Consider the following 26,134-nt stretch of genomic DNA (forward strand, 5'->3'; position numbering starts at 1 on the left):
GGGGGGGTCGTCTCCTGCCTTGTTACTTTCTAGCGGCTCTGAAAGTGACCCTTAAAGTACTTTATTTCTTTCAGTTACTTGGAAAGTTTGAATCTGATGGCACACTTGCTGCTGCAATGTCAAATTTGCGTGATAGGATTCTTCCTCCTAACTTTCTAGCAGATAATTTGAAGGAAGTTGGGTTTTGTCTTTGGCTACTTCATCCTGAACCTGCCTCTCGTCCGACAACAAGGTAATAATGAACTGTATTCTCTCCCAGATCACCAATCTTAGTGTTTGAATGAACATTAATATAAATGCTTACTCGTTTAAGACTGTCCTTCATGATTTAGTATTAGTCATTTTGGCTGAAAAGGGATTAATAGATCATACGAAGTGTAGATGTGCTGGAAGCTTGTCAGTTATCACATTGACATGCAATCTAGGTAAGGACATGTTGACATATCTTAGATCATATATAATTACTCAAATGCATTAATTTGGGTTGTCACTTCTTTTGACAAGCATGATCATTATTCCTCTAATTGTCCTTTTGGTTCTGATTTTTGAATATCTGTGAAGTTGTATATTTTTTGTTACATCCAACTCGATCTTTCTAACCCCAGGCAACATATATTCGTTCATTAATGAGAAACTATTTGAGAAGAGATGAAGTTTTGTGTCTATGCCAATCATTTCTTTTTAACTATCAGATTGTTGGTTCTTGAGGTGGAATTTTTATTTACACTTTGACCTGAAAATTGAGTATATTGTTTCAACCTTGTGTATAAGAGGACAATAAAAGTTTATTTCAGGTCAGGGGATTAGAGGTTTTTTGTTTTCACAACTCATGGATTCTCATTTAGCATCTGATTCATTTGGTGCTCGCTTATAATTTGTTGCATAATTTAAAATTTTTGTCCATATTCTTTGACCATTATTTCAGTTTCGTCCCTGTAGTTCATTCCAATCATTAATTAATGAAGGTTTACAGATTGTGGATGTGACAGGAAGTTTATCAAGATGTGATGGGTGACAGTTTTCTGATGAGTTATCTATTAAGGCTAATATTTTAATTAGTGACCTGGCAGTGATTGGACAAATTAGAGTGTAGATAGACAGTAAGAATTTTGAATGTATTGGAGTCCAGATGGATTCAGAATTAGGCCAAATTTTCTAATTTACTATTCTTGGTGGAGGAAAGTAAAAGGGGAAAGAGGGCGGATTGGATTGTGTACTTTATGATGGTTTACGGTTATTGGCAGTGTTGTGGAAATTTTTTGTCAAAAGTAACATCAGCTGTCGATGGTAAGAACCATTGTTAGAAATGAAGTATAGGAACAAAATTTAAGGTATGGAGATGAAATTGAATGGTTAAAGAAAAAAAAAATAATAATACTTGAATGGAAAAAGTAATTTAACTGGATTTCTAATAATATCGTTTGGTTACCTCTACTGGTGTTTAACTGGTTTCTTTGTTTGTGGTGTCGATTAATTGTTCATATATGTAACATAACCTGATTTTTTGAAATTTCTGGATGACCAGGGAAATTTTACAATCAGAACTAATTAATGGAATGACAAATTCTCCGCCATTAGAGCTTTCAACATCTATTGATGAGGAAGATGCTGAATCAGAGTTGTTATTGCAGTTTCTCACATCGCTGAATGAACAAAAGCAAAAACAAGCCGCAAAGTTGGCGGAGGACATTCGGCATTTAGAATCAGATATTGAAGAAGTCAACAAAAGGCACAGGTCCACGGAACCCTTGGTTAAATCTGGCTTGTCTAGTACGGTGGATGGAAGGGATGATTTCGTGTTTCATGGAGGATATCAGAATTCAGATGTGCACTCTGTGGTATCCAAAATATTACATATCAATGAAGAGAGAATAGAAAAAAATATAATCCAGCTTGAAAGTGCTTATTTTTCCATGAGATCAAAAGTAGATTCTTCTGAGAATGATTCAGCAGTTCGGACAGATATAGATTTATTTAGAACCCGTGAAAACTGTTATCTACCACAAAAAGATGATGAAAGAACTCATGGTGATCGTCTTCGTGCCTTCTTTGACGGGTTTTGCAAGTATTCTCGCTATAGCAAGTTTCAAGTACGTGGGGTACTGAGAAGTGGTGATTTTAACAGTTCCTCAAATGTAATCTGCTCCTTGAGTTTTGATCGGGACGAGGACTATTTTGCTGCTGCTGGAGTGTCAAAGAAAATAAGGATTTTTGACTTTAATTCAGTCTTTAGCGACTCAGTAGATATTCACTATCCTGCAGTTGAAATGTTTAATAGATCAAAGCTTAGCTGTGTTTGCTGGAATAGCTACATCAGGAACTATCTGGCTTCTACTGATTATGATGGTGTTGTTAAGGTATGTTTCCTGCATGGTTACGAAAAATGGAAATTCCGAAGACATGGCCTATGTCTCTTTCTTGTTATGCCTTGGTTATTGAATTTTGTTGAATTTTAAGGCTGAAGTGTTGTTGGTCCATAGAAGTTTCTTGTTACGTTTTAGTGATTTAACCCTCATGATTCTCTGCTAGTACTTTCTTCTTAGTTTTAATATCTGAAAATGCTTATACTGATCAGTATGTTCTGTCAGATATAGACTTCTTCTCCATTTTTTTAACTCTTCTTCTTATATATATTTTTTGTTTGATTTTGGGTATCACTCACAATTCCATTTTCTTGAATGGATTTCCAGCTATGGGATGCAACTGTTGGTCAAGAGGTTTTTCAATTCAAAGAACATGAGAAGAGGGCGTGGTCTGTTGACTTTTCAAAAGTGCATCCTACAAAGTTGGCCAGTGGAAGTGATGATTGTGCTGTAAAACTTTGGAGCATTAGTGAGGCATGCTCTCTCTCTCTCTCTCACACACACATCCATTCTCCTCCTCTCTTAAACCCCATGGATTATTTTTCTTTCCGTTTCTTTCCCGTTCTGCTTTACTTTCATATTTGCAATTCAACGCCCAAGCTCATAATTTGGATAGTGAGAGTATCTTTATTTTATTAGAAGGTTTTGTACATGAGGAGCTCCATTCTTTTTATGATCATCATTAATGTTCAAATTAAGCTCTTCTAGGGTAATCTTTTTCCTTCTGGATAGATCCTTTGTTTGAAAAAGAATCACTTTTTTTATTTTTTAAAACACTTGGACTTGGTACTTCATTATCACTCTACTTTGTTACTTATAAAATCTAGTTGAAGTCGAACTACTTGATCATTGTGCATTGTTTTACTGCAGAAGAACTCTTTGGGCACAATCAGGAACATTGCAAATGTCTGCTGCGTTCAGTTTTCTGCTCACTCAACTCATATGCTTGCTTTTGGGTCTGCCGATTACAGAACCTATTGCTTCGATCTACGAAATACTAAAGCCCCCTGGTGTGTATTGGGCGGCCATGAGAAAGCTGTAAGCTATGTGAAATTCTTGGACTCGGAGACCCTTGTATCTGCATCCACTGACAACACGTTGAAGCTATGGGACCTTAATAGAACCAATCCTACTGGCTTGTCTACCAATGCTTGCAGTTTAACTCTCAATGGTCACACTAATGAAAAGGTTTCTCCTTTTCTCTATGACCCCTTCTGGATTAAGAATATACCGAAGCTTAAATAACTCGCATCTTCTTTCTATTTGTTTTTCAACTTACTGAATTCTCTGATCTTCTCCATTGCTAGAATTTCGTGGGTTTATCTGTTTCCGATAGCTACATTGCTTGTGGTTCAGAAACAAATGAAGTATGTTCTTTATCTTTCTAAGATACAATATTGCTATTGAGAACAAGTGGAATAAACTCCATCCCGTGACGACATCTCTTTAATGGTTTACATATTTTAAACATTTTTTCAGGTATATGCTTACCATAGATCTCTGCCCATGCCAATAACTTCCTATAAGTTTGGTTCTATTGACCCCGTTTCTGGAAAAGAGACCGAGGACGACAATGGACAGTTTGTTTCGAGTGTATGCTGGAGAGGAAAATCCGACATGGTTGTTGCAGCCAATTCAAGTGGGTGTATAAAAGTACTGCAAATGGTATGAATGTGAAAACTCATTTTCTGAGATTAACTTGACCATTGTGGTCATCTTCAGTCGCTTTACAGCTCGTGAATTTGACAGAATATCTGAAGCCCGATTCTGAGAATAGGTATAAGAATGGTAACAGTTATTTACATTTTCATCTCTTTTTGCCCTTCTTCCACCGAATCTCCCTCTTCTTATTAAGTTCTATAAGTTGAGCTATTGATTCATTATATGGAATCATATGGTTGAAAAGCTGCCTCAGATCTTTTAGTGACTGTATATATTAAAAAGAAATATGTGTCTAAAGCCTCTACACTTCTTCTAACCGATAATTTATTCGATTCTTTTCGTGATTGTAATTTTACCCAACAGCTTGTTATAAAAGCTGCTAAAGAAGCAGATTGGTTGCATATTGAGATTGAACACTTCCTCTTCTGGACTATGATTTTCTCCTTGAGCATTCCAAAGATATGTTCTAATTTCAAGAGAAGGATTTCCAGTGAACACTCATTAGTTTCCCTTTACCTCGTTTCTCTTTCTTAAGTGTTCATTTGACCTGTGTGTTTATTCGCCCAGAATGGATATGGGATACCAATTATACTTTTGGCTGCTAAAATATGTGCTGAAAATCTATGCATGGAGGATTGCAGATCATATATTTTCTTTAGTTCAACGTTCTGGATTGAGGATTCAAAAATTTAACCTTGGATGGTAATTTTTATTTTTGTTCAACAGCGAATTAACTTATGTTCATTCACAAATCTGAAGAAAATTCAGTTCTAAACTTTTCTCTAGTGTTGTATCTCTGTGAAAATTTATCGATTTCGCTTTCTATTTCGGAATTCTTAAATTTAGATGAAAATATATTTTTATTTTACAATTCTTCAAATAAAAGTCCGTATAAATTAAAGATTGCAATACTTTTTTAAATTTAAGATACAACTGTAACACTAAAGATGTAATGATCATTCTCTGTTTCAAGAACCGGGGAGCATCGGCTGTCTGCACAATGTTAAACCTGGCGGCTGAAAGAACCAAAATTTGAAGAAAATGAAATAGAAACAGAATCATCTGCTATTCTTTCTGAGATGTCCACAAACTACAGTGTTTAATTACACGAAGCTAACAAGAACTCAATGCTAACACTATTTCTGTAAGAGGAAAGAAATCAAATGCAGTATCTGATCTATGTGACTTGAACAATGACTGAAGCTTCACAACAATGTAGAAGAAAAGCTCTACAAAAAGATGAAGTGAGGCAAGAAAAGCTAGCGAGCTTCTGAGTCCGAGACATGACCATTCGGTCTTCTTCTTCCCTTACTCAGAGGGCTCGAAAATGGCAGCAGGACATCTCTATTTGTCTTCAAGTCTCGAGGTCGTGAAGTTATTCGTGAAGGCGTTCGTGGAGTCACTCGTGCTTTTGTTTCTGGGGTCCCTGAGTAAAACCAATCACAACCTTCAGTTATAGCCAATCTGTCTGCAACATAAAGTAATGAATAAACGGAAACTAAAGTTTTACCTATGCCTTTTCTGATTTTTGTGTCTGGATGTTTCCTTATGGATCCCATTTTCTTGGGTGGAGCTTCTGAATAAACAGATCTTATATCAGAAAAAGTGGATCTTGTTTCACTTGCAGGGATGGTGGCGAATGGATCTTCTGCTACAGAAGCTGTGTCATCTCTGTAAATGGATGCCCAATCATCCTTGCTAATGGAGACCGCATCACTTGCAGAGTCCCATGCCTTGGCTTTGCTTGGACTCGTCTTCTCCTTCTCTGCAAGTCTATGAGCAAACATTTGGAATGGAATATATGAAACAGAACACAAATCTCCAACCCCATCTAAGCAGAACTTCCTTGCAACCCCTGCTTCAACGTCGCAGTAATCAACGTTAGGCGTTTGCAGCTCGAGCTCATTGCTTTCTGGGTTCGTCATGGCAATGAATTTCTTCACCTGACGAAGAATTCGACAAATGGAAGAGAAAGACGGCCTCTGAGAAGGGTCAGAATGCCAACATCTTTTAGTAATGTTCACCAAATATTTGGGAGTTGGAAATGGGAAAAGGGGTCTCTCTCCCGCTCTGATATTACGGCTCATCTTCTCCCCTTGTAAATGACCATCTTCAAATGGAACTTTTCCAGTCAAAAGCTCAAAACAAAGCATTCCATAGCTGTAAACATCTGCTTTCTCTGTCTTCTTGAAAGAAGTAACTGTTCCTGGATCATGTTGTTCTTTCTCTGCCATGACTTCTGGGGCATGCCAGATAAAAGGGTCAGTTTCTATTTGGTTGGTTGAGTTTCTGGGAGATGAATTCTTGACTGATGATAAACCAAAGCCAGCAACTTTCACGAGATAAGAGCCTTCTGAGGAGTTTCTTGGCTTCATAAACACATTGGAAGGGTTCAAATCTCCATGATACATCAATTGGGAGTGAAGATATTCCATGCCTCTTGCGATTTGAAGCATGATATCAACAGAAACATGGAGAGGAAACAAGATCTTCCTCCTGGCTCCATTATTATCCTTCATATAGGAAGAAAGATCCTTGGAAACCATATCCATTATAAGAAAGAACTCCTTCTTCTCCTCATCCAAAAACCCACAAAGGGATTGCAAAATATTAGGATGTGAAAGTGATAAAAGAGTTTGAACCTCAGAATTTGTTTGTTCAGTTTCTGCAATGAACTGTCTCAGTCCAAAGCTCTCCCCAAACCATTGGACTTCCTTGTACTGCCCTCCTTCCAGCCGTCTCCTCACCTGATAATCCTTTGTTCCTAACAAAATTGAACTCGGGAGGAGCTTTGCATTCAATGGCTCCGAGTTGTTCAATTTCTTTATCAAGAATTCCCCAAGCCGCTGCTCATTCTTTGAACCAGCTGCTCCCAATGAACTGATCTTCTCCTTGAGTGCTTCAGCCATCAGCCATCGATCTTCTCTCCAAACACACAGCAATCGGTTACGTATTTCTCGAGGGACCAAATACTGTTTCCCATATCTCCAATGGAACAGTTTGAGGTCATTCCATTCCATCTCATATTTCCTTACAAGTATAAGCCTTCTCTTCTGCATCTCGTCCTGATCAAGCCCCGATATTTCTCCAGCCGTCTCGATCGCTTCAATGACAGCAGGAAAGCAGGAAAGCAAGTTGTGGATGTGGAATTCAATACAGTCCTTGTTTTGATGGAAGCTGATCAGTTTAGCCCACCAGTCTTTGGAATCTATGCTGTGTTTAATGTAAAGCTCCCCTTCTTTGAAAACCTTATGAAGTTCCCTCAAAGGCTGTTCAAGAGCTTTCCATTTGGTGTTCTTCTCTTCAACCTTCAAATTATCCCTTATCTCTGCGGCAATGGTATCAAAAGCCAAACTAAACAAATCATACAGTAAACAGCATTGACGCTGGTTGAATTGAATATCATCTTGCAACACCATAAGAGCCTTTAAGCTTCCCAATACCTCTCCGATACGCCGGAATTGTTCCATCCCGGCTCAGAGAGAAAGATTCCGTTAATGAGATAACCCCAAATCACACAAAACCGCCTCCCAAACCACAATTAAAATCCTACAGATTCAACCACACGACAATGAGAAGCTATAAGCAGAGGAAAGAAATCCCAGAAATCCCAATGTTCCAAAACAACAATCAACCGACCTCTATTATCAAGAAAAATGATCAAACCCCAGAATTAAATGAAAACAGTCAAGAACTTCACAAAATCTCAACAATCAAAAGAAAACGCAATACCTTTCACTTCGAAAATCCCCTGTAATTGCAGAACCAACCATCCAAAAGCAACGAAAATGGAATCACAAGCAAGAAACAACGAAGAAACCCCAATTAGAGAATCAAATCCTCATTGGGGCAATTCATCGAACACCTGGTGGGGGGTTTTTGATGAATGAACGGTGTAATTACATTGACAAAACGGCTACGAAACCGAGAGAAAAAACACAACGGAAATCTCAAGATGCAGTTTCTCGTCGGATACTGTAACGACAAATTGGACGAAAGATGAACGAGAAATTAATGAAATCAAAAGAACAAAGAAGAAGAAGAAGCAGTTTTTTTTAGGGGGAATAAGTGTTGTCGGAGAAAAATGGAGGCGTGGCCGTTGAAATTCCGTTTTATTTGCACGCACTTATAGTACGTGTTCCCGCGGCTTTCGTATTTCCTTTTTATATATAAATATACAAATATTCAAAACGCGTCGTTTTGGTTCGCTACTGCCGCACATAGTGGAGACGAAACGGTGGCGTTTCGTGATAAATATCAAAAACAACTATTAATTATTAGAAAAAAAAAAAGGTATTAGATTGACTGACAGCTCATTCTGTTATTGGTTGTAAAATCTCTGTAAATTTATTGTCTGTGTCCGTGTGTGTTTTTTACCGAAAGAAACACAACATTAAAAAGGTAAAAATACATGCAATAAATTTATGTATAATATATAATTTAACCTGAATTGTGACCAAATTAGTTAGAATTTATGTTATTTGTTTAAATTTAGAGTTTTAAGTTCAAAATTAAAATTGATGAACATAATTTATATATAAAAAATACTTATTAAATATTTTTTTAGTACAAAAATTAATTCTACTCGTTTTTTAAATAATAATTAATAATCTTTTAAAGAAAAATATTACACGACCTTCTTATTGTTCAATTTCTTTTTAGATTATGCGAGAAGAGAACTAGATTACTAGATTAGGCCCGTTTAGATCATAATCATATTGCAAGATCTCACATTAGTTGAGAGGGGATCTAAACATTTCTTATAAGAGTATGGAAACTATCTCTATGACATTTAACCATGAAGTTCATCTAATTGAGTCATCGAGAGTGCTCAAGATGTCACTCAATATAGACTTGTTCGAAGTAATGCACCTTTAACTATGAAGTTCTTAAGATTGAGTTACTGAAAAGAGAGATGGGTCTTATTGAAAAAGTAATAACTTTCATTTTTAAGTATTTCTTAGTCATCTTATCCTCAAGATCTTTCTTACTCGGATATAGCCTCGGTTCATTCATATAATTTATTAAGAGTAGAGATTTAAGTCGTTAAAGAATCGTAATAACCTATCAACTTCTCTGAATAAATTCTCGGACTTCAACACGAGCGTCTCAACCACAAAGCTCTATCGAGCGTTCTCTTACTCTCTCTAGAACTCTCTTGTCAACTTCCACGAACATTTTCAACATCAAATCAACACAGAAGGCTGCAACTAGTCAAATTGTTAGTTCAGTTTGTGTGGTTAAGGGAAGAGGAGCTTCAAAATATGAGGCCCCAAATGTTTCATACCATTCAATCATCCCATCTTGCATTTATTTTTAGTGATGAATACTAACAATTGCATTCAATTTGAAGCCTTGGTGATATGGCACATCGATTGGAGAGGATAACGAAACACTCTATATAAGGTATAGAAACTTCTCCTAACAGACGTGCGTTTTAAAATTTTTGAAGGAAAACTCGAAAGGAAAAACCCAAAAAAAATAATATCTTTTAGCGTTGAGCCAAAACTGTTACACCAACTATTTATACCTTTCAAAATCTTTCAATTCTTTAGGATTTTTCACTCAAATATTCATTCATTCTTCCCCCACCCATCCCATGAGGGCTATAAAAAGCCAACCTTTCCACCACCATTTGCACTTGCAAGACAAAGTGAAAGATTCAAACAATGAGCAGAATAATGAGCTGGGTCTATACTGGTCGGTACGCCATGATCGGGGCCGAGCAGCCGCAGCAGCAGCAACAGCAGCGAGTGATCAGCAAGCAGTTGGATCATTTTCAGATGCCTCTTCACTACCCAAAGTACAAGAGGAGTGACTATGAGGGCATGGCGGAGTGGAAACTGGACTGCCTTCTCAAAGAATATGGCCTCCCGGTGGCTGGAGACGTCGCCCAGAAGCGAAAGTTCGCCATGGGAGCTTTTCTTTGGCCTTGTGAAATGTACGGATCGTTATGAAAAACCGCAAACCCTAAACTCTAAGTCCTAAATCCATCCAGTTTAATTATGTATTTGTTAGCTACTGCGTTTTAGTGTGTTCGTGTGAAAAGTCAAGTTTTAGTGTGTTCATGTGAAAAGTTAAGAGCGTCTTCAAGTTTTGCACTTGAAACGTTATGTTGTATGTTGAAAAATATTGTAAAATATTAAGCAAAGTATATTATATCATTCTTCTTGGTTCTCGAATTCATGAATATGTGAAAGAGTCGATGAACAAAATTTTAAAACAGTGAATATAATTATATATAATATTTTTAAAATATAGATTAAATTATAAGTTTATTCTCTAAATATTTAAGTGTCTAATAAATTCTTGAGAATTTGATAATTTTTTAAAGTTTTAAAATTTATGAATGTATCAAACTATTGTTCATAAAACTTAATTGTAGAGATGTGATTAAAAGAAACTCTCATTTAATGGGGGAAAGAAGAAGCCGTATTGGAGTAGGTTATGCATTTAATATGAAAATTACTTGTTTCCTTTCATCCACGGCATCCCTATGCATTAACATTCCCATTCCCATTCAATTTTATGCAAAATGTTTTTGAATTTTCAATCCGCTCTTTCAATCAGAGAGGTTTTCTTGATCGAAATATTTATGTGCAAGAGATCAAACCAACCATATTCTCCAACACGGAAGAACTCAGCTGCCCAACTAGCTAACGCTTTTAGTTTACGTGGGCACGAAAATAGAACACTATATTAGTATAATTCTCTTCTTATCAAATCAATGGAAGAAAATAAGTGAGATTTTAAGTTGTATCGTCTCATTCCAGATGCATAATTTGATCATTGAGACCATTGTCATATATATTCGATTTGATTAAGAAGGGTCACCTCAAATAGCCACAGGGACTCATTCAAACAAAGCCTAAAAGGGAAAAGGAGTAATGATGGATGAGGGCCTCAAAATGACCGAGTCGCGTGGGGAAACATGCAGTAGCTGCAACATTTCCGGCCATGCCGTTCGAAGCATGCAGCGGGTATAAGACCCAGACCCTGGATTGGTTGAAAGCCACACCGCCATTGCAACGCCGTGGAGAGCAGCCATCGTCGTCTTCGGGATTGAGTAATTCAGTTTGTGTATTAGTCTCTCTCTCCTGCGCCTCTCCGGAGAGGGAGATTAATTGTCGTCGAACACTACATACCAATAACAATGGAGGTCGTTGCTTATATTAAGGTCCCTTATGGCGTTTTAGTCGCTGTTGCTTTTGTTTTGGCTATGCTTTTCCCTGCCTCCGCCGCTGATCCTTCTTTGTCTCCAGCCCAACCTCCCATTGCTAGCGATGGTTTGTTCATTTCATTATTATTGAGAACAAATAAAAAATAAGAACATGCTAGTAATTAATTTCTATGTTTGGAAATTTGCAGGGACGAGCTTAGACCAAGGAATAGCGTACGTGCTGATGTTGTTGGCGTTGCTGCTAACTTACATTATTCATTTAGCAGAGCTTCCAATCAGTTTGTAAAATTAGTGCACAAAATGATTAAATTCAATCCCGAGAGCTCCAATGTAAAAAGGTGGGGTTTTTGTTTTCTTTTTTCTTTGCAGTTTAATGTCAATTGATGCCATGATCATTTCTTTTACCTCAATGCTCCAATGTTGAGTGGTTGGATGATGTTTTTCTAAAGAGTAAAAAAGCTTCCCAGAATAATGTATTGCTCACAAACAACAGAGATCGATCTGCTAGAAAGATTCCCAAAATAATTCTTTCAACTTCAACAAAATTTATTGGATTTGTTTGGAACTAACTCCATGAAGGAATTCAAAGGTGTCATCATTTTGATAGAATTCAGTCCCAAATAAGACAATGTCTCCTACAAATGGAAACTTCAATTGCTTCCTTCAAGTGCTCTTCTTACCACTTGGTTTTGCTCGTTCTTCATCAGCCAACGAGAACTTTTTCACTTTCTGGCGAAGGATGAAGCAACAAATTCAAGGAAAAGAAAACAACAGTTACATTTTGTTGCTTATACAGCAAATATGAATATGAATGTGAAGCAAGTGTTAAGCGTTTAAGTGAATCTATGTAATCTATGTGCCTGGAATGTTGAGGACAAAAAGTTCAAGCCAATCCGAACAAAAAATCAAATCAAGAAACCACGCGTTTGAGTATTTTAATCAGCGTTGCAGTGAGAAGTGAATTACAATTACCTGCCATATCCTAAATTGTGAAACCAAAGATCATTCCAGAACACTAGATTATCATTTCAAGCATAATCCTCGATTTCACGAATCCTAATCTAAACCTAGAAATATAAATTAAATATCAATCACGACTCGGAGAATAACAATCGAACTCCATAGAATAAAAAATCAATCGATACTCAGCAAATCCTATTCAGAGTGCAAGGCGATCTAATTCGAAAATTCCGTAAAGAAACAAAGCATCAATTGAGTTCATCAAATATCGAAATAAACACGAACAGTTAGGGCAAATTGAATAGAGAAAACGAATACCTTACTGAGCACGCATTCTCGCAGAGAATGAAGGAGACGGTAGCATTTCTCTTGATCGAACGGAGACTCCGTAACGCAATTGAGCAAATCGAGAGCTTCTTGAGCGCAAACCGGCTGAGCTTGAGCTTCATCCATGGCGGAACAGTAAGTGGATTTCAAAACCAGTGAGCTAGCTGCAGCTTGTTTATGAAGGAATCACAAAAACAATGGGAAGGCGCATTTGGATTAAAAAAAAAAAAAAAAAGGAAACCAAAGCTGCGGCTAAAGGGGTAAAAAGAGGTATTCGCAGATTCCAGGTTCGAACTCGAAATTTTCTAGGAAACTGTTCCGCACGTGCGAGCCCACACGCTTGATTTCTTCTTGAAAATGGTCAAGTTGGTCAAAAGTCTGACTTTAGTTGCAGGCTTTTCAGAACAATATATATATTTAAAGCGGGCCTGATATATGGGCCCGAATCAGAAATTGTCTCCAGATGGGCCCACGTGACTCTATCAATTTCACAATCCGATGCGTCGCGACATGGTTGACGACGTATCGAATACAACGTTATGGCCCATATCTTTAGTGGGCCCAACAGCTGGACATCTTTTTTCGTTAATTTTTTTAGCAAATGAAAGATTAATAAGATATTGAATCATAACAAAACATACGTGGATAATTGAATTATTTTGACGGTGGTAAAAAAAAAAAAGAATTAAAATATTCCCATTTACATTAATTGATGGTGAAATAATTAAAGTGTAACGAAGGGAAGGTATTTAATGAGATTGAATTAGTGTTTATAAAGTAAGAATATACATTTATTAATATTAATATGGTTGCTCTAGGGGACACCTTGCCTCTTATATCTATATTTTGATCATAATAAGAGTACAAAAATTAAATCAATAAATTTACAAAAAGTAAAAAGATAAAAAAAAAATTGTATGGTTGAAATTATTTTACCTTACCAAAAGAAAAAAGAACAAGAAAAGACAAAAGGGAAGGTTGTAATAGTAAAAGTGGGCATAGGGAGACAAAAGGAGGGTGAAGAGGGTGAAGGAAGCAGGCAGAGGTGGTGGGGGTCCCTCCAATTGAGTGGTGAGAAAATGGGACTGGAAAAACCGTTAGCCTGACAGACACACGTGTACGGCTCTGATTCATTCAATCTCTTCCCTTCATTCCTCCTCCTCCTCCTCCTCCTCCTCCTCCTCCTCCTCCTCCTCCTTTGGAATTTTGTGCCTACCCATTATCAACTTCCCTACGCTCCGTAGGCCTCTATTTCCCTTGGGAATCGCAATTATCCTTTATTATTATTATTATTATTATTATTATTATTATTATTATTATTATTATTATTATTAATATTATTATTAATTTAGTATTTACGGATCCTAATTCATGTTTCAAGTCAATATACATTGAATAATGGCTTCTAATTCCTCTATTGAATATTGCTTTTCAACGTTAATTTATATAATTAAATAAAACTGACATCTCCATAAACATAAACAACCAAAATCACAAAGGTCATTTAACGTACACACCCACTTGGTCCACTAGCACGTGTGCTCTGCACGTGTATTAATATTTTTGTAAGAAGAAAAAAAAAGCTTGGAGCGATTCTGTACGCTCTGAACTCTGGTTCTATCTTTTTCTCAGCGTGCCGGTCACGTGAATAAACACGTGGCTCTGGAAAAAACGGTGCAAAAACGGAACGGGAAAATGGAATTAAACACGTAGACAAACTCGTCCATCACCGCTAACGGAGACCTTCTCTCATTCAGATTTAATAATAATACTTGAAAAATTACAAAATTAAATTTAAAACAATATTAAAATAAAATAAAACTTCGATAGTCATGGCCGGAGCAAAATCTTCGCCGACAAATGGAATGGACGGCGACGGGTAAGCTTTAAAGGGCAACGAGAGGATCCGAACCGAACACGTCGCTGAAGTCTTGGAAGAAGTCGTCCGTAGGGGGAGTAGGGTACTCGAACCCGAACCCGAACCCGGTTTTTTCGATGGGACTATGAAACACGCCGTTGAAGAAACTGTCATCGCCGAAGAAATTAGTTTGGTGATGTAGGCCAATCTCGTCGTCTAACAAGGTCGGAATCGAAGTTTCGAAGGCGAAAATGTCGTCTGGAATGAAGGTGTCGGAGTAGCTCGAGAAGTCTGAGAACTCCGACGAGAAATTTTCCGATACGGACGAGTTGTCTGGCTCGCCGGGGAGTTGAGATTGGTCCTCTTCGTTTGAAGGCGATGGACACCGGAGGACTGAGGTCGGAGAGCAAATGTTGTTGTTCGACTCTTCGCCGGAGTCGTAGGCGGAGCATTTTTTGGGCGATTGGGTGGTGAAATTGGTCAGTGCATCGGGACCCCGGAGTTGAATGGCGGCGTTGTCGTAAACCATGGCAGCTTCCTCTGCCGTGTCATAAGTTCCCAGCCACACCCGTACGCGCCGCAGTGGGTCTCTGATTTCGGCAGCCCATTTTCCCCACGGTCTTTGTCTCACACCGCGGAACTTCTTCCCGTCCGGCATCTTCACCGACCGACGACTCCTGGACGAGACCCCACATTTCCCGGACGACCGTCTCCGGCCATTTCTCGCCGATCTGTTCACACCCCAGATTCCATTTCCTTCTCCAGAACAAGACGGCTCAATCGTAATCTCATTCACAAACTTCTTCACTCTGCGGCGACCAAACATTTCGTTCTCATCATCACTGGAGGAATCGGTGGCGTCACCGTCAGTGAAGGAAATTCGTACAACTCTCGGCGTAATTTCCGGCATTGAAGAGTGCTTAACATGGTTACGATGCTCGGTGAACTTAACAGGGAGGTCAAAAACAGAGTCGAAATCCATATTCATTACAGAGCTCAATGAATCAGATTCTCATTAAAAGCAAAGGAGAAAGATGAAACAGAGAAAAAAACAGGGGATAGATTAAAAGGGAATGGAGTACTTGAGAGATTAGACAGAGAGAAGAAGGAATAAAGATGGAAAAAGTAAGCCCTGAAACGGAGTGAAACCCAGCATTAATGAGATATAAAAACCCGTCTTAAAAAAGCCATTAAAGGACGAGAAATTTATCAGAAAAGTTGGGGGACACCTAAAGCCTAAAGGGAAAGGGAAAGGGATTTGAAGAAGTGTGCAAGCGTGAGAATGAAGCTACAAACACCCAAAACGAAAAAGAAAACAAACAAAAAACAAAAAATCCCAGAAACAGAGACCAAAAATTGGGAAAACCCAGAAACAGAGAAACAGATGAATCAAAAGGAGCCTACACAAAGAGGACGCCAAATTGTTTTTCTCTTTCTTTCTTGAAAACCCCCAAAGCTAAAACCCACCACAACAAAAGGGCTGTTTTCACTTTCAGAGACCTTGAAAGATATTAATGGCGGAGGAAGAAGAAGACGAAGGAAAAGTAATGGCGGGCAATGGAGTGAGTGAGTGAAGGCAAAGGAGACGATAAGATGCAGAGAAGAAAAAGCACAGTGACCAATCGAAGCCAGCTATTTTTATAGGATCCCAAACCCTAAGTAAACCAATTTTCCTATACCCATTTTTTTATTTTCTATATTAATTTTTTTGAAAAAAAAAAAAACATTAGTATTTTATATTAAATATCTGGGAACGGGAAAGATCACCGACGGGTGGCGCCGTCGGGAAGCGGCGGAGGTAGTGCAACGAAGCGCCGCATAAATCGGAGGGGGTGCATGGTGGTGACACGTGGCAGAGCAGGAGGCTAGACCCACGAGGGGTGGAGCTGAGTCAGCAAAAGATTTTGTTTAATTTGAAAAAAAAAAAAAAAAAAAAAGCGTCACGTGACTTGCAGAGACCAATTTTCAGTCCTACTTTGACTAAAAACAATTAAACCCCACCACGACATAGCCACCCTCACCCTTAATTACTTTAATGACCGTTTAATTACATCCTAATTAAGGATTAAACCCGCACTATTTAACTAACCATTCGCTCTGTTAAACCTTTGGAAGAATTTAATAAAAGTTTGGGTTTGCTTTTTAAAAATTACTTTATAGATTTGTGTTTTGAAAAATAAGCTTTATAGCTATTTTGGATTTTTTACGTAGATATCTTTTAATTTATTACTATATTGTTAGACAATTTTTTTTTTTTTGTAATAATATAACTAATGTGACATATTTTCATTAATAATTATTATTTAATTAAAGTAAAATAATAATCGACCTAAAATGTTACTGATGCCTTAACTGTACCCAGCTGCTAGAAAGCATTGGTCGGGGAGCGTTCACATTATGTGATTTTGTGTTAATAACATCGAAAAATGGGAAGAAAAAAAAAAAAAAAAAAAGAGGGCAATGTTTATTGTCGTACATAATTTGGCAAATTTTATTTGTAGTTTTGTTATTATATTACATGTTTATCAGTCTGATACTTTCTGGTCTTATTTACCCTTTTTTTTTTTTTTTTTTTAATTCTCGGATTATGCGATTTTTGTCTCCCTAATTGCTGTAATTAATTGGACGTGAATAAAAAAAGAAATTAGGATGACCAAAATCCAATATGCGGTTGACTCGTAATAGTATTATTACTTGGATTCTGAGGGACATGTGTCGTTCAATGATTGGCCCGTGAGGTTTCATTTTCAACAGCTTGGGTTATTATATTACGGTTCAAATAGTCGAGCGTTTTGTTTGTATTGGGCAATGGCTATGTTTTGGACCATTTTATCATGTCTTTGTACTTTGGGATTATTTGCATGCACTTTTTATCCCTTCAAATTTTGGTAGCTTTATAAACTCAACAATTTTTTAATAATATATATATTTTTTAAATAAGATTGGTTTTTTTTATTCAAATTTTTAAATCAAAAGTGTATTTTTATATATATAGTTTTTTCATAATTTCATTCGATATAGTCATCCCTGTTATGTTTAAATAGTAACATTAATTACAAGTCGTAAATGTTTAGTATAAAAATTTAGTCTTCCATTCAAGATTTTATAACGTTAGGAAGAGATTTTCACACTCTTATAAAAAAATGTTGTCTCCCTTAGGAGTCTAGTGTCCTTATTGGCACACTGCCCAGTGTATGACTTTAACAAATATTGTCCTCTTTAAGTTTTCCGTTTTGGGTTTCACTTCTCAGTTTTAAAACATGGTTATTAGAGAGAGGTTTCCACACGTTTATAAGAAATGTTTCGTTCCACTCTCTAACTGATATGAAGTCTTAGGTAGAGACACAAAACATACATAATTATCACGTAAATTTCAACAAAAATATCTATGGGCGTATGAAAAATGGGAAGAATTTACAACCAAGCCATTGCTTGGAAGGTTAGAGAATAGATGGAAATGACATATTTTCTTTTTATTGGGAAGGTACAAAGACAAAATACCAAACTAAAAATAAGAAAGTGTATTTAAATACCAAAAAATAAGGAAAAGGTAAGTACTTCGGATGGGAAATTCGACATGTCGTTTTGGTTTAGACAATTGAATAGACCATTTATTTATTTAAAAAAAAAAATAAAAATAATTGTTTTTCATAGAGTTGATGGGTGTTGGAGACAAACAAGTTGCCATATTTTGAGTTAATTATTTAATGTAAATATGGTTTATAATTAATTATAAGTCAAAAAAAGTGTTACTTTGAGCCACGAAAATGCAGAATATTAATAAATGTTTGCAAGTCAAATAAGCACGGTGTCCTAGATCCATTAATTAAGGCCTTACCATATTGTTTAAATTAAATTAAATTAAATTATACATTGTTACATTATCATATAAATGTTTGTCAAGAAACTTAGTGATATGTAGTTTTTTAGAAACTTTATAGTATACGGTGTGATTAATTATGCAAAATGAAGCATATTATAAATATAAGAATGTAACCTAAATTAATTATATATTTAAAAAAATATGTGGTTTTGAAGAATAAAATAATATGATGCGTACGGTGTATCTCGAAATACGGAGAGTATTAAATGAAGAGAGAGAAACGGTGGGTCCCACAGACACTAAACGTTTGGGTAAAAAAATAAAAAAATTAAAAAAAAAAGTTTAAACCGGCGGTTTTCACGCTTTTCCACTCCACAACACAATATTTTCTCATGTGAGCCTCAGTCGCTGACGTGGCTTCTGCAAAAAAAAAAAAAAAATATATATATATATATTTATTTATTTGACATACGCTTATAAGAAATGTTTCATTTTCATTTTTCATCGATATGAGATCTCATAATCTACCTCAAAGACCCAGTATCATTGTTGGCACCGCACTTAGTGCTTGAAGGTTATACCAACATTTAATCTCATAATTCAGCCCAGCGTCCTTGCTAGCAAATTACTGCTGCTTTTGTCCGTTGCATATTGTTGCTAAGCTTATAGTTTTAAAACGTGTCTACTAGAGAGAAGTTTTCACATTTTAATAAGAAATGTTTGGTTGTTCTGTTCGATTGAAGACGTGGAGATATTTATTTATTAGGTGTAAAGGAGGAAAGGGAATTTTTGTGTGTTTGCAAAAGTGGGCTTTAGGAAATAGGGTTTTTAGTTTCGCTCTAAACTTAGTTATAGAATCAGCCCACAATAATTGATGAAACGATAGGCCTTTTTAATATATATTAAGGTAAAAGAATTAATAAAATAATGAGATTTTAAATTATAGTAATAAATACTATATTTTATAAAGTTAGTGGAAAAATCATATTAAATTGAAAAGTGGACCAAGGAGCCTTAAACCAGGGCTGTAGGGACTCCATTTTTAGGACACAAATTAATAAATAAAAATAATAAATGTTAGTGCTGTTACTCTCACCGTCTTTAAATAAATTTAAGTTGCCATTAATACGCCTTTTTTTTGTCCATTTATATTTATGATTTCCAATAATTTTATTAAAAAAAAAAAACAATAATTCTCTCCGCATTAAATATATACAAACTATTAATAAATGACATTTTGTAATAATATATTTATTATATTTTTAATATAATTGTGTATTTTATAATTTCAATTTAAAAATTTGAATACAATGATGCCTATGGAATACTTCTCCTCGTTGGCACTAACTTCACTCTAATTGAGGTTTCTATACCTTTATGGAGGTTTCTACATTTAGTGTCCTTGTTGACACATTGTCTAATGTTCACCCCCACCTTGGCACATTGCCATGTGTTTGACTTTGATACCATTTGTAATGGCCCAAATCCACCGCTAGCAAATATTATTTTATTTAAATTTTTTTTTCGAGCTTCCCCTAAAAAAATTTAAAATAAAATATGTTAGAAAGATGTTTCTACACTAATATAAATGATATTTTATTCTTATTTCTAACTAATGTGAGATCTCACGAGTTTAATGGTAATTAAGATTGAAAAGGTAAATACACGTGACAGTTAGTAATTAGTAAAAAGTTATGGAGGTAATAAATATGTTGAAGGCGAAGCCATTAGTTACGACTTCAATCAAACTAAATTGGAAATGACAGCAACACCGAACCATATCTCTCCCACTTCCTCACCAATAACTTTTTAATTATTCACTGCAAATCATAAAGGAATCATTTTGCCATTAATAACTACCCACAGTCTAATTTTTAAATTTTATTTATAAATATTATTAAATTAGGTACTGTCAAATTATATCAAACCCACGTGGCATAATAATTGACACATCATCATAGATATTTTCGGACTAAAATGCAGGTTACTTCGTTCTAATAATAATAATAATTATATATATATATATATATGTTGTGGAGGGCAAGTTGTAAGAACAGTAAGCGGTGTCTGAACAGAGGCATCGGAAGGCCGGATTTTATGGGAAGTAGGTGAAGCGAAGCACTGGTCTGCATTTCCCACTTCCTCCCACGACCTGTTTGCCGGCTGCCTCTTAATTATTATTTTTTAAAATACAAAAATTCTCCAACCCACCAAAATGTTTTTATTTACTTTCAAAATAACAATGTTTATATTTAAAAAATATATATATATATTTTCCAAGCCCCAACACAATGTTATGAACATGGAAGAGGTCATCTACAAGAAAGAAATGATATTTGTTCGTTTAATAATGTTATAAAGCTTAACTAAATAAAGAGTCAAATTGAATAAATTTTAATCAAAATTTAGAACTAAAAAAAGTGATTAGGTTATAATTTGGACATGTTTTTAGTTAATAGAAATTAAATCAACAAGATTACTAGCGATCATTAATATAATTAATTGGTGTTTTATTAATATTTGATATGAATGAAATGATGATGAATTTACATGGGATGTTTGCCAAATAGTTCGATAACAATAAATGTGGCCATCTTATACTACTAAAGCTAAGTCTACATTACTATGTGACAATAGTTTTAATAGGAAGAGTGACTGTTGATAGAGAATAATTGCAATGATTAATTTAAGAAAAAAAAAAAAAGAATATCATGCTTATTCTACAGTTACCTTTAAATGTAAATAACCACTTGAACCATTCCATAGGTGGCTAACCATTAAAGACAATTTAAAATATAATAATATAATTTCCATATATGAATAACCATTTCAACTAACCAACACGGCAATAACATAAGTACAGTGACCAAACGCAATTACTCTAAAACATCGAAAACCAATATTAAAATAGTATTTTAAAAAAATTAATAAAATTTGAAATAAAAGATTCAAACATCCAACTCTGCAATCAAAATCTTCATCCATAAAGTTGACATGAACTCCTGGTTAGATCAGGACAAGCAAGTCTTAAGAAGAAAAGAAAAGAAAATGACCAACACATTTCCTAGACAAACATCAACAAGAAATACGTTTAGCCAAGCATTTTAATCCAAATAACATTCGAGCCATTTATATCTTTTTGAAACCATGCAACAAGTGGCCATAGATTTTCCATCAGGGATTTAGGTCCAGGTCTAGGTCCACGAATGGGTTTTTATTGGAATAAACTCTCACGGTTAAGGATAAATTTTTTATATCCATACAAAAAGGTAAAGAACAGTCCGTGTTTTTCAGGAGGGAAGCATAACCAAACCCATTGGGTAAGAGAGGCAGATTCAAAGATATAATTCAAGGAAAAACCATTGGGAAGAAGCCCTCCTCTAACACTAAGCAGCGCCACTAACCCATGGCATACTTCTGGGTCCAGCTTCTGGCGGTTGCCTCGTACTTGCTTCTGTCAGTCTTGTACATGTGCGCAATCTCTGGCACCAAAGGGTCATCAGGATTCGGGTCTGTCAGCAGCGAACAGATTGAAAGCAACACCTGTGAGACAAAGCATAAACATATGCTTAAATTTAACAATGCATGTGTATTGTACGAATGAAAACAAATATTTCTAGTCATAGAAGTCTAAGTGGAGAAAACAAAGCCAAACAGCAGGAAATGCGAATTATAACATGTTTCAGTGCTAACCGAAATGGTAGTTGATAGCATCCACTTGATATCTCATGCATAATTTATGTAATTCAAACCAAGAGGTATTACGGAAGAATCAGCATCCTAATCAATACTGCGTGTTAGATTCATTTCTCGAGTTATATCATCATGAGAAATGAAACTATTCCCACCATTCTTGAGAAACATAATCAATAACACTCCAAATGGGTATATATTAATAAAAGTTAATATCCTTGTATTTATGTTACTTCCATCTCGGGATAATCCCCACCCTTAACCATCATTTAGTCGTTCCAGAAAAAAGATTCCGAAAGTTTTGTTCAGCAGTAACAGGGCCATATATCCTAGCTACCCATCTAATGACAGGCGGGATGAGACAGCAAGTAGAACATCAGAAATACACAATTCAGGTCAACCTCCATTAGATAATAATGCATAAATAATCTTTGCAATCAGTATTTTTCTCAGTACTCATATAAATCCCGGTTATGCAAAGAGTGACAACCTTAGAAATGGTTAGTGCAGGACTCCACTGTTCCTTAAGTATGTCCAGGCATATGCTACCGTTGCTGTTGATATTGGGATGGAAGACCTTTGTTCTGAATGCAACCTGTATGCGTTAATGAGCTCAACTTTAGCCACCAATTATATATTACTATAAATTGAACGAATAATTTTACTGGATAGAATGAAGTAATATAGTTGGCCTAAACCTTCATTGGCAAATACACAAGTTCTAGACCTGGTTAACATAACACAAAATTATGTGCGAGTGAGATCTGTATAATACATGACCAAGGTCGCTATCAAACTATTAAGTAAACTAAAGTAGTTTCTGAAACTGCAAACTCGTTTGAATATTGAAGATTTTGGCATTAATGGAAAGATACCATGATTGCTATCAAAATAACGAGGATTTTGGCATTAATGGTAAGCTCGGTTTTTTATTCCAAAGTGAAGACTTGGAAGAGGAAAACTTGGCAATTCTTCCTGCAAAAGAGGCTGCTAGTTTTGGGGATAATGCACAGGAAAGCTTGAGACAAACATGGATTTTTCTCCCCTTCTGAATTTGGAGTTATGTTTCAACAACGGATTCTTCATGGGTTGGTCTTGTAGATTATTTAAAGAAACCAGAGGTTAGTTTATCACCAATTCCAAGTGAAAAGAAGAAGAAAGCCTCTTTGATTCTTCTTCGCAGGTTGGTCTTTTAGATTATTTGAAGAAATTAATGGTTATTTTATCACCAACTTCAAATGAAACGAAAAAGAGAGCCAAATGGAGATAGGATTCAAAAGTATGCAGTAAACATGTAAGTTGGCCCTATATATATATATGTAAAAGAAGCTAAAGGGTGCATAGAAGTTCGGGCCAACTTTCGGTTCAAAGAAATCTGTTAGATTTCAAACACATTTATAGTATCGCTTCACTTATTGTCCAATAGAAGTGTTTTTTTGTAATTCCTTTGGCATCTTGCCCTTTTGTAATTTCATTATTCAATGAAATGAAGGAACCTATTTTTCAAATAAATGAAAAACAATAAATAAATAATAAAAAAGAAGTTTAAGTTTCTCAGACGGAAGCTCTTAAAATTCTCTTTGTTTTGGTCGCAAAGAGGATTCAAAATTTTTTTAGGAGATTTCTTTATGAGGCATGTAAGGAAAATATTTTAGCAACCTCCTTTTGTTGGGCGGTTAAGTTTTGAAATTTCTCTAAACGGGATTTAATATAAAGTTCGTTTCATTTCCTTGTAATTTTCAGTTGTCTAGGAGACCTTTGTATTCTTCAAAAAGAGTTTTGTACCTCGTAACTTTTCGTTATCTCAATGAAAAGTTAGTTTTGTGTCAAAAAAAAAAAAAAAAAGAAAAGAAAAGAAAGATATTGAGGCATAAAGAGGTGAAAGAGAAAAGATGTCGTGTAAATGAAGCATATCACTTCTACGTACCTTGGGTGGTTTAAATGGATAATCTGGAGGGAAATGAATGTTGACAAGAAATACTCCTCCTGCATATGGACTGTCAGGAGGGCCCATAATTGTTGCTTGCCAATGGAACATGTCTTCAGCTACTGGGCCTAAAGATTTTCATTGAATAGACCATTAAAATTAAGTGAACATGATAATTCTATAACCATTATTTATGTCACACGAGGTACAATAAAAATATGATCTAACAGGGAAAAAGTCGCAATATAAAATTCATAAATGAAAAAAGACGGAAAAATATAAAATTTACGAGCAGTTCCACTTACAAGTAATATCATCGTGTGAAGACTTGCACTAAAAAATTTATCAGTAAGACTAAAAGTGGTTCTTATTCCACCAGTAGTAAATTTTGAAGGCTGATTACAAGTTTGACATCCAAAATTTCAGTTCTCACACGAAGAATTATAATTAAATTCAAAATTATGATACAAAAAGGTTGGATGCAAAATCCTTAATGAGCAAGCTTAACTACTGAGATATTTTTATTGTAGATGTATCAGGACTTCGAAGTTATAAACTTATAAGGTCATCAAGGTCGTTAAATAAAATTATGATACACAAAATATAGATGCAGAATCCTTGATGAGCAAATTTAACTACTAAGATATTCTGATTGCGGATCTATTCACTTGGAAATTATAAACATAGAAGGTTAACTTCAAGGCTCAATAAGCATTCGATACATAACTCTCTGATTAGCTTGAATATTTTCAGGGGCAGTAACTTTCAGTTTCCACTTTGAATATGTCAAAATATCCTAAACTTCCACACTTCTTATAAATCTTCAGTTTTAGTCTTTGTACGTTACATATAAAAAAAATATTTTGGTCCATGAATTCAATTTTTATATCTATTATTTAACAAACACCTAATACAGACGTGTTTTGTGGATATTTACACATAACAGAACTTGGAGCTAGAAATAGAGGATCAAGTGTTAGATTTCAAAAAGATTTATGATAAATAATTAATGAAAAAATAAGTGAAGAGTTGATATAAACAGATCACTTAAACGTTTAGGGACAAGAACAAAGTAAGAATAAGTATAGATTCTGCTTTTGAATTGTATTTGACGTGTTCATATCAGTTAGAGAGAAGTTGTGCAATAATCGCAGCAGTTGGAGAGTTATTTTGCCTACAAATACTCTTGTGCGGATGCTATTATACTTGGCAATGAAATACAGAAGGATTCCTCTCTCATTCTTTCTTTCTTCTCTCTATCAGCATTATTCTTGAACTTTATGATTAGGAATCGAAGGAGGCTTAATGATTTAAACACATACAGGGAAACTGGTAACAAGTTCACCAACAATATGCAAACAAAAACGACGCCAAACTGACAAATTAATGCTCAGCACACAGTCGCAAACATGCACAAGGATCATAAGCTAGAACAAATTGGAATGTTACTATGATCCTGTAGCAAATACGGCAGTTTAAGAACAACAACAGTCAGAATCAAAGATCAGAACTCTCAATTGCCATCTTCTAAAGTCCTAACATGTCCAAAACCTAAAAACGTGCAATAACATGATCTATCCTCGCTCACTCATGCTAAAAACCAAAAAACAACAACAAAAAAGAAGAACATAAACATCAAACAGAGCTCCATCCAGTTTTGCACGAAAAAAACAAAACAAAACAAATCAAACAAGTAGATTTTCAATTTTTCCAAGCCTCCAGGTAAATCAGGCAGGAAACAGGCGATGAGAACGACGGTGAAAAATATTAGAAAGAAGAAGAAACCTGCACTGCAAGACGTAGGAGGATCCTTCTGGAGATCCTTGAGCTCTTTCAAGATCCGCTTCGAAGCCATCGCCAAATTCCAAAAGAGTGGAACCTCTACAGATCGTTTCGAGTAGAGAATCACAGAGAAAGAACAAGGAAGGAAGAAATGAATACACCAAAAGAAACAAAAAAGGAAAAATAAAACACAAGCTGAGAAGAGAAGAAAGGAATAGAAAGCTCACCTTGAGATCCTCCTGCGTGTTTGTTGTTTTGCCTGAGAGAAGAGAGGATTTTCAATTATTTACAAATCCACTTTATATATTCCAAAAAATATAAAAATAAACTAAATACAGAGAAAGGGAGGGAGTGGGGGCTGTGTACTCTACTCCGTAGACTCGTTTAGCTGATTGGTCTTTTCATGTGGACCCCACCATGAATATTCATACCAATTATTTACATATTTAATTCCCTAGAACCCTAATCCTTTGCATTATTTTTACTTTAACCACTATTCTTTTTTCTTTTTTAATTACATCTAAATACTACTTTTTACATATATTTTAAAATATTAAAC

General features: G+C 35.5%; 5 protein-coding genes and 1 long non-coding RNA gene across 10 annotated transcripts in view; 2 read left to right on the forward strand and 4 right to left on the reverse strand.

The window, feature by feature from the left end:
* Positions 1–4,680, forward strand: part of LOC111490995 (protein SPA1-RELATED 2-like) — a 7,516-nt gene extending 2,836 nt beyond the window's left edge. For 3 of the 4 annotated variants that reach the window (XM_023139700.1, XM_023139699.1, XM_023139698.1), the window contains exons 3-8: positions 75–232; positions 1,526–2,357; positions 2,691–2,837; positions 3,234–3,551; positions 3,671–3,730; positions 3,843–4,439. In XM_023139700.1, the coding sequence (XP_022995468.1) occupies positions 75–232; positions 1,526–2,357; positions 2,691–2,837; positions 3,234–3,551; positions 3,671–3,730; positions 3,843–4,034 (1,707 nt within the window). In that variant the 3' untranslated portion in view covers positions 4,035–4,439. Of the gene's footprint in view, positions 1–74; positions 233–1,525; positions 2,358–2,690; positions 2,838–3,233; positions 3,552–3,670; positions 3,731–3,842 lie in introns of all 4 variants that reach the window. The other variant, XR_002719656.1, reaches the window with a different exon arrangement.
* A 394-nt stretch (positions 4,681–5,074) lies between these two features.
* On the reverse strand, positions 5,075–8,129 carry LOC111491601 (tyrosine-protein kinase ABL1-like). Of its 2 annotated transcripts, XM_023140572.1 has the most exons (3): positions 7,758–8,129; positions 5,536–7,574; positions 5,075–5,451 (listed from the first exon to the last, which is right to left on the reverse strand). In XM_023140572.1, the coding sequence occupies exons 2-3, from the start codon at positions 7,493–7,495 to the stop codon at positions 5,285–5,287; spliced, it is 2,127 nt and encodes a 708-aa protein (XP_022996340.1). In that variant the 5' UTR covers positions 7,496–7,574; positions 7,758–8,129; the 3' UTR covers positions 5,075–5,284. The 2 variants fall into 2 exon arrangements, with proteins under 2 accessions (XP_022996340.1, XP_022996341.1); XM_023140573.1 differs by having other exon boundaries at positions 5,536–8,129.
* Positions 8,130–11,115: 2,986 nt separating this feature from the next.
* LOC111491553 (arabinogalactan peptide 22-like) lies at positions 11,116–11,546 on the forward strand. The gene is made up of 2 exons (XM_023140513.1): positions 11,116–11,311; positions 11,394–11,546. Exons 1-2 carry the CDS (start codon positions 11,179–11,181, stop codon positions 11,489–11,491), a joined length of 231 nt encoding a protein of 76 aa, XP_022996281.1. The 5' UTR covers positions 11,116–11,178; the 3' UTR covers positions 11,492–11,546.
* Positions 11,547–11,649: 103 nt separating this feature from the next.
* On the reverse strand, positions 11,650–12,789 carry LOC111491554. The gene is made up of 2 exons (XR_002719713.1): positions 12,484–12,789; positions 11,650–11,934 (listed from the first exon to the last, which is right to left on the reverse strand). It is a non-coding gene; the product is annotated as an uncharacterized LOC111491554 (long non-coding RNA).
* Positions 12,790–14,202: 1,413 nt separating this feature from the next.
* On the reverse strand, positions 14,203–15,937 carry LOC111491214 (ethylene-responsive transcription factor CRF2-like). The gene has a single exon (XM_023140014.1). It carries the CDS (start codon positions 15,336–15,338, stop codon positions 14,379–14,381), a length of 960 nt encoding a protein of 319 aa, XP_022995782.1. The 5' UTR covers positions 15,339–15,937; the 3' UTR covers positions 14,203–14,378.
* Positions 15,938–21,354: 5,417 nt separating this feature from the next.
* LOC111491260 (ubiquitin-conjugating enzyme E2-17 kDa-like) lies at positions 21,355–25,880 on the reverse strand. Its single transcript, XM_023140087.1, has 5 exons — positions 25,803–25,880; positions 25,579–25,674; positions 23,794–23,921; positions 22,357–22,461; positions 21,355–21,716 (listed from the first exon to the last, which is right to left on the reverse strand). The coding sequence occupies exons 2-5, from the start codon at positions 25,646–25,648 to the stop codon at positions 21,573–21,575; spliced, it is 447 nt and encodes a 148-aa protein (XP_022995855.1). The 5' UTR covers positions 25,649–25,674; positions 25,803–25,880; the 3' UTR covers positions 21,355–21,572.
* Positions 25,881–26,134: the final 254 nt, after the last annotated feature.

Source organism: Cucurbita maxima, unplaced genomic scaffold (genome assembly GCF_002738345.1).
Source record: "Cucurbita maxima cultivar Rimu unplaced genomic scaffold, Cmax_1.0 Cma_Scf00016, whole genome shotgun sequence".
Lineage (NCBI taxonomy): Eukaryota > Viridiplantae > Streptophyta > Magnoliopsida > Cucurbitales > Cucurbitaceae > Cucurbita > Cucurbita maxima.

Excerpts from the sequence above, each read along its gene's own strand:
- LOC111491601 (XM_023140572.1), bottom strand. The coding sequence starts at position 7,495 with ATGGAACAATTCCGGCGTATCGGAGAGGTATTGGGAAGCTTAAAGGCT. Across the intron at positions 5,452-5,535 it reads AAAAATCAGAAAAGGCATAG|GGACCCCAGAAACAAAAGCA; the intron begins GTAAAACTTTAG and ends GGTTTTACTCAG.
- LOC111491553 (XM_023140513.1), top strand. The coding sequence starts at position 11,179 with ATGGAGGTCGTTGCTTATATTAAGGTCCCTTATGGCGTTTTAGTCGCT. Across the intron at positions 11,312-11,393 it reads ACCTCCCATTGCTAGCGATG|GGACGAGCTTAGACCAAGGA; the intron begins GTTTGTTCATTT and ends GGAAATTTGCAG.
- LOC111491214 (XM_023140014.1), bottom strand. The coding sequence starts at position 15,338 with ATGAATATGGATTTCGACTCTGTTTTTGACCTCCCTGTTAAGTTCACC.
- LOC111491260 (XM_023140087.1), bottom strand. The coding sequence starts at position 25,648 with ATGGCTTCGAAGCGGATCTTGAAAGAGCTCAAGGATCTCCAGAAGGAT. Across the intron at positions 23,922-25,578 it reads TCCTACGTCTTGCAGTGCAG|GCCCAGTAGCTGAAGACATG; the intron begins GTTTCTTCTTCT and ends GAAAATCTTTAG. Across the intron at positions 22,462-23,793 it reads ATCCATTTAAACCACCCAAG|GTTGCATTCAGAACAAAGGT; the intron begins GTACGTAGAAGT and ends TAACGCATACAG.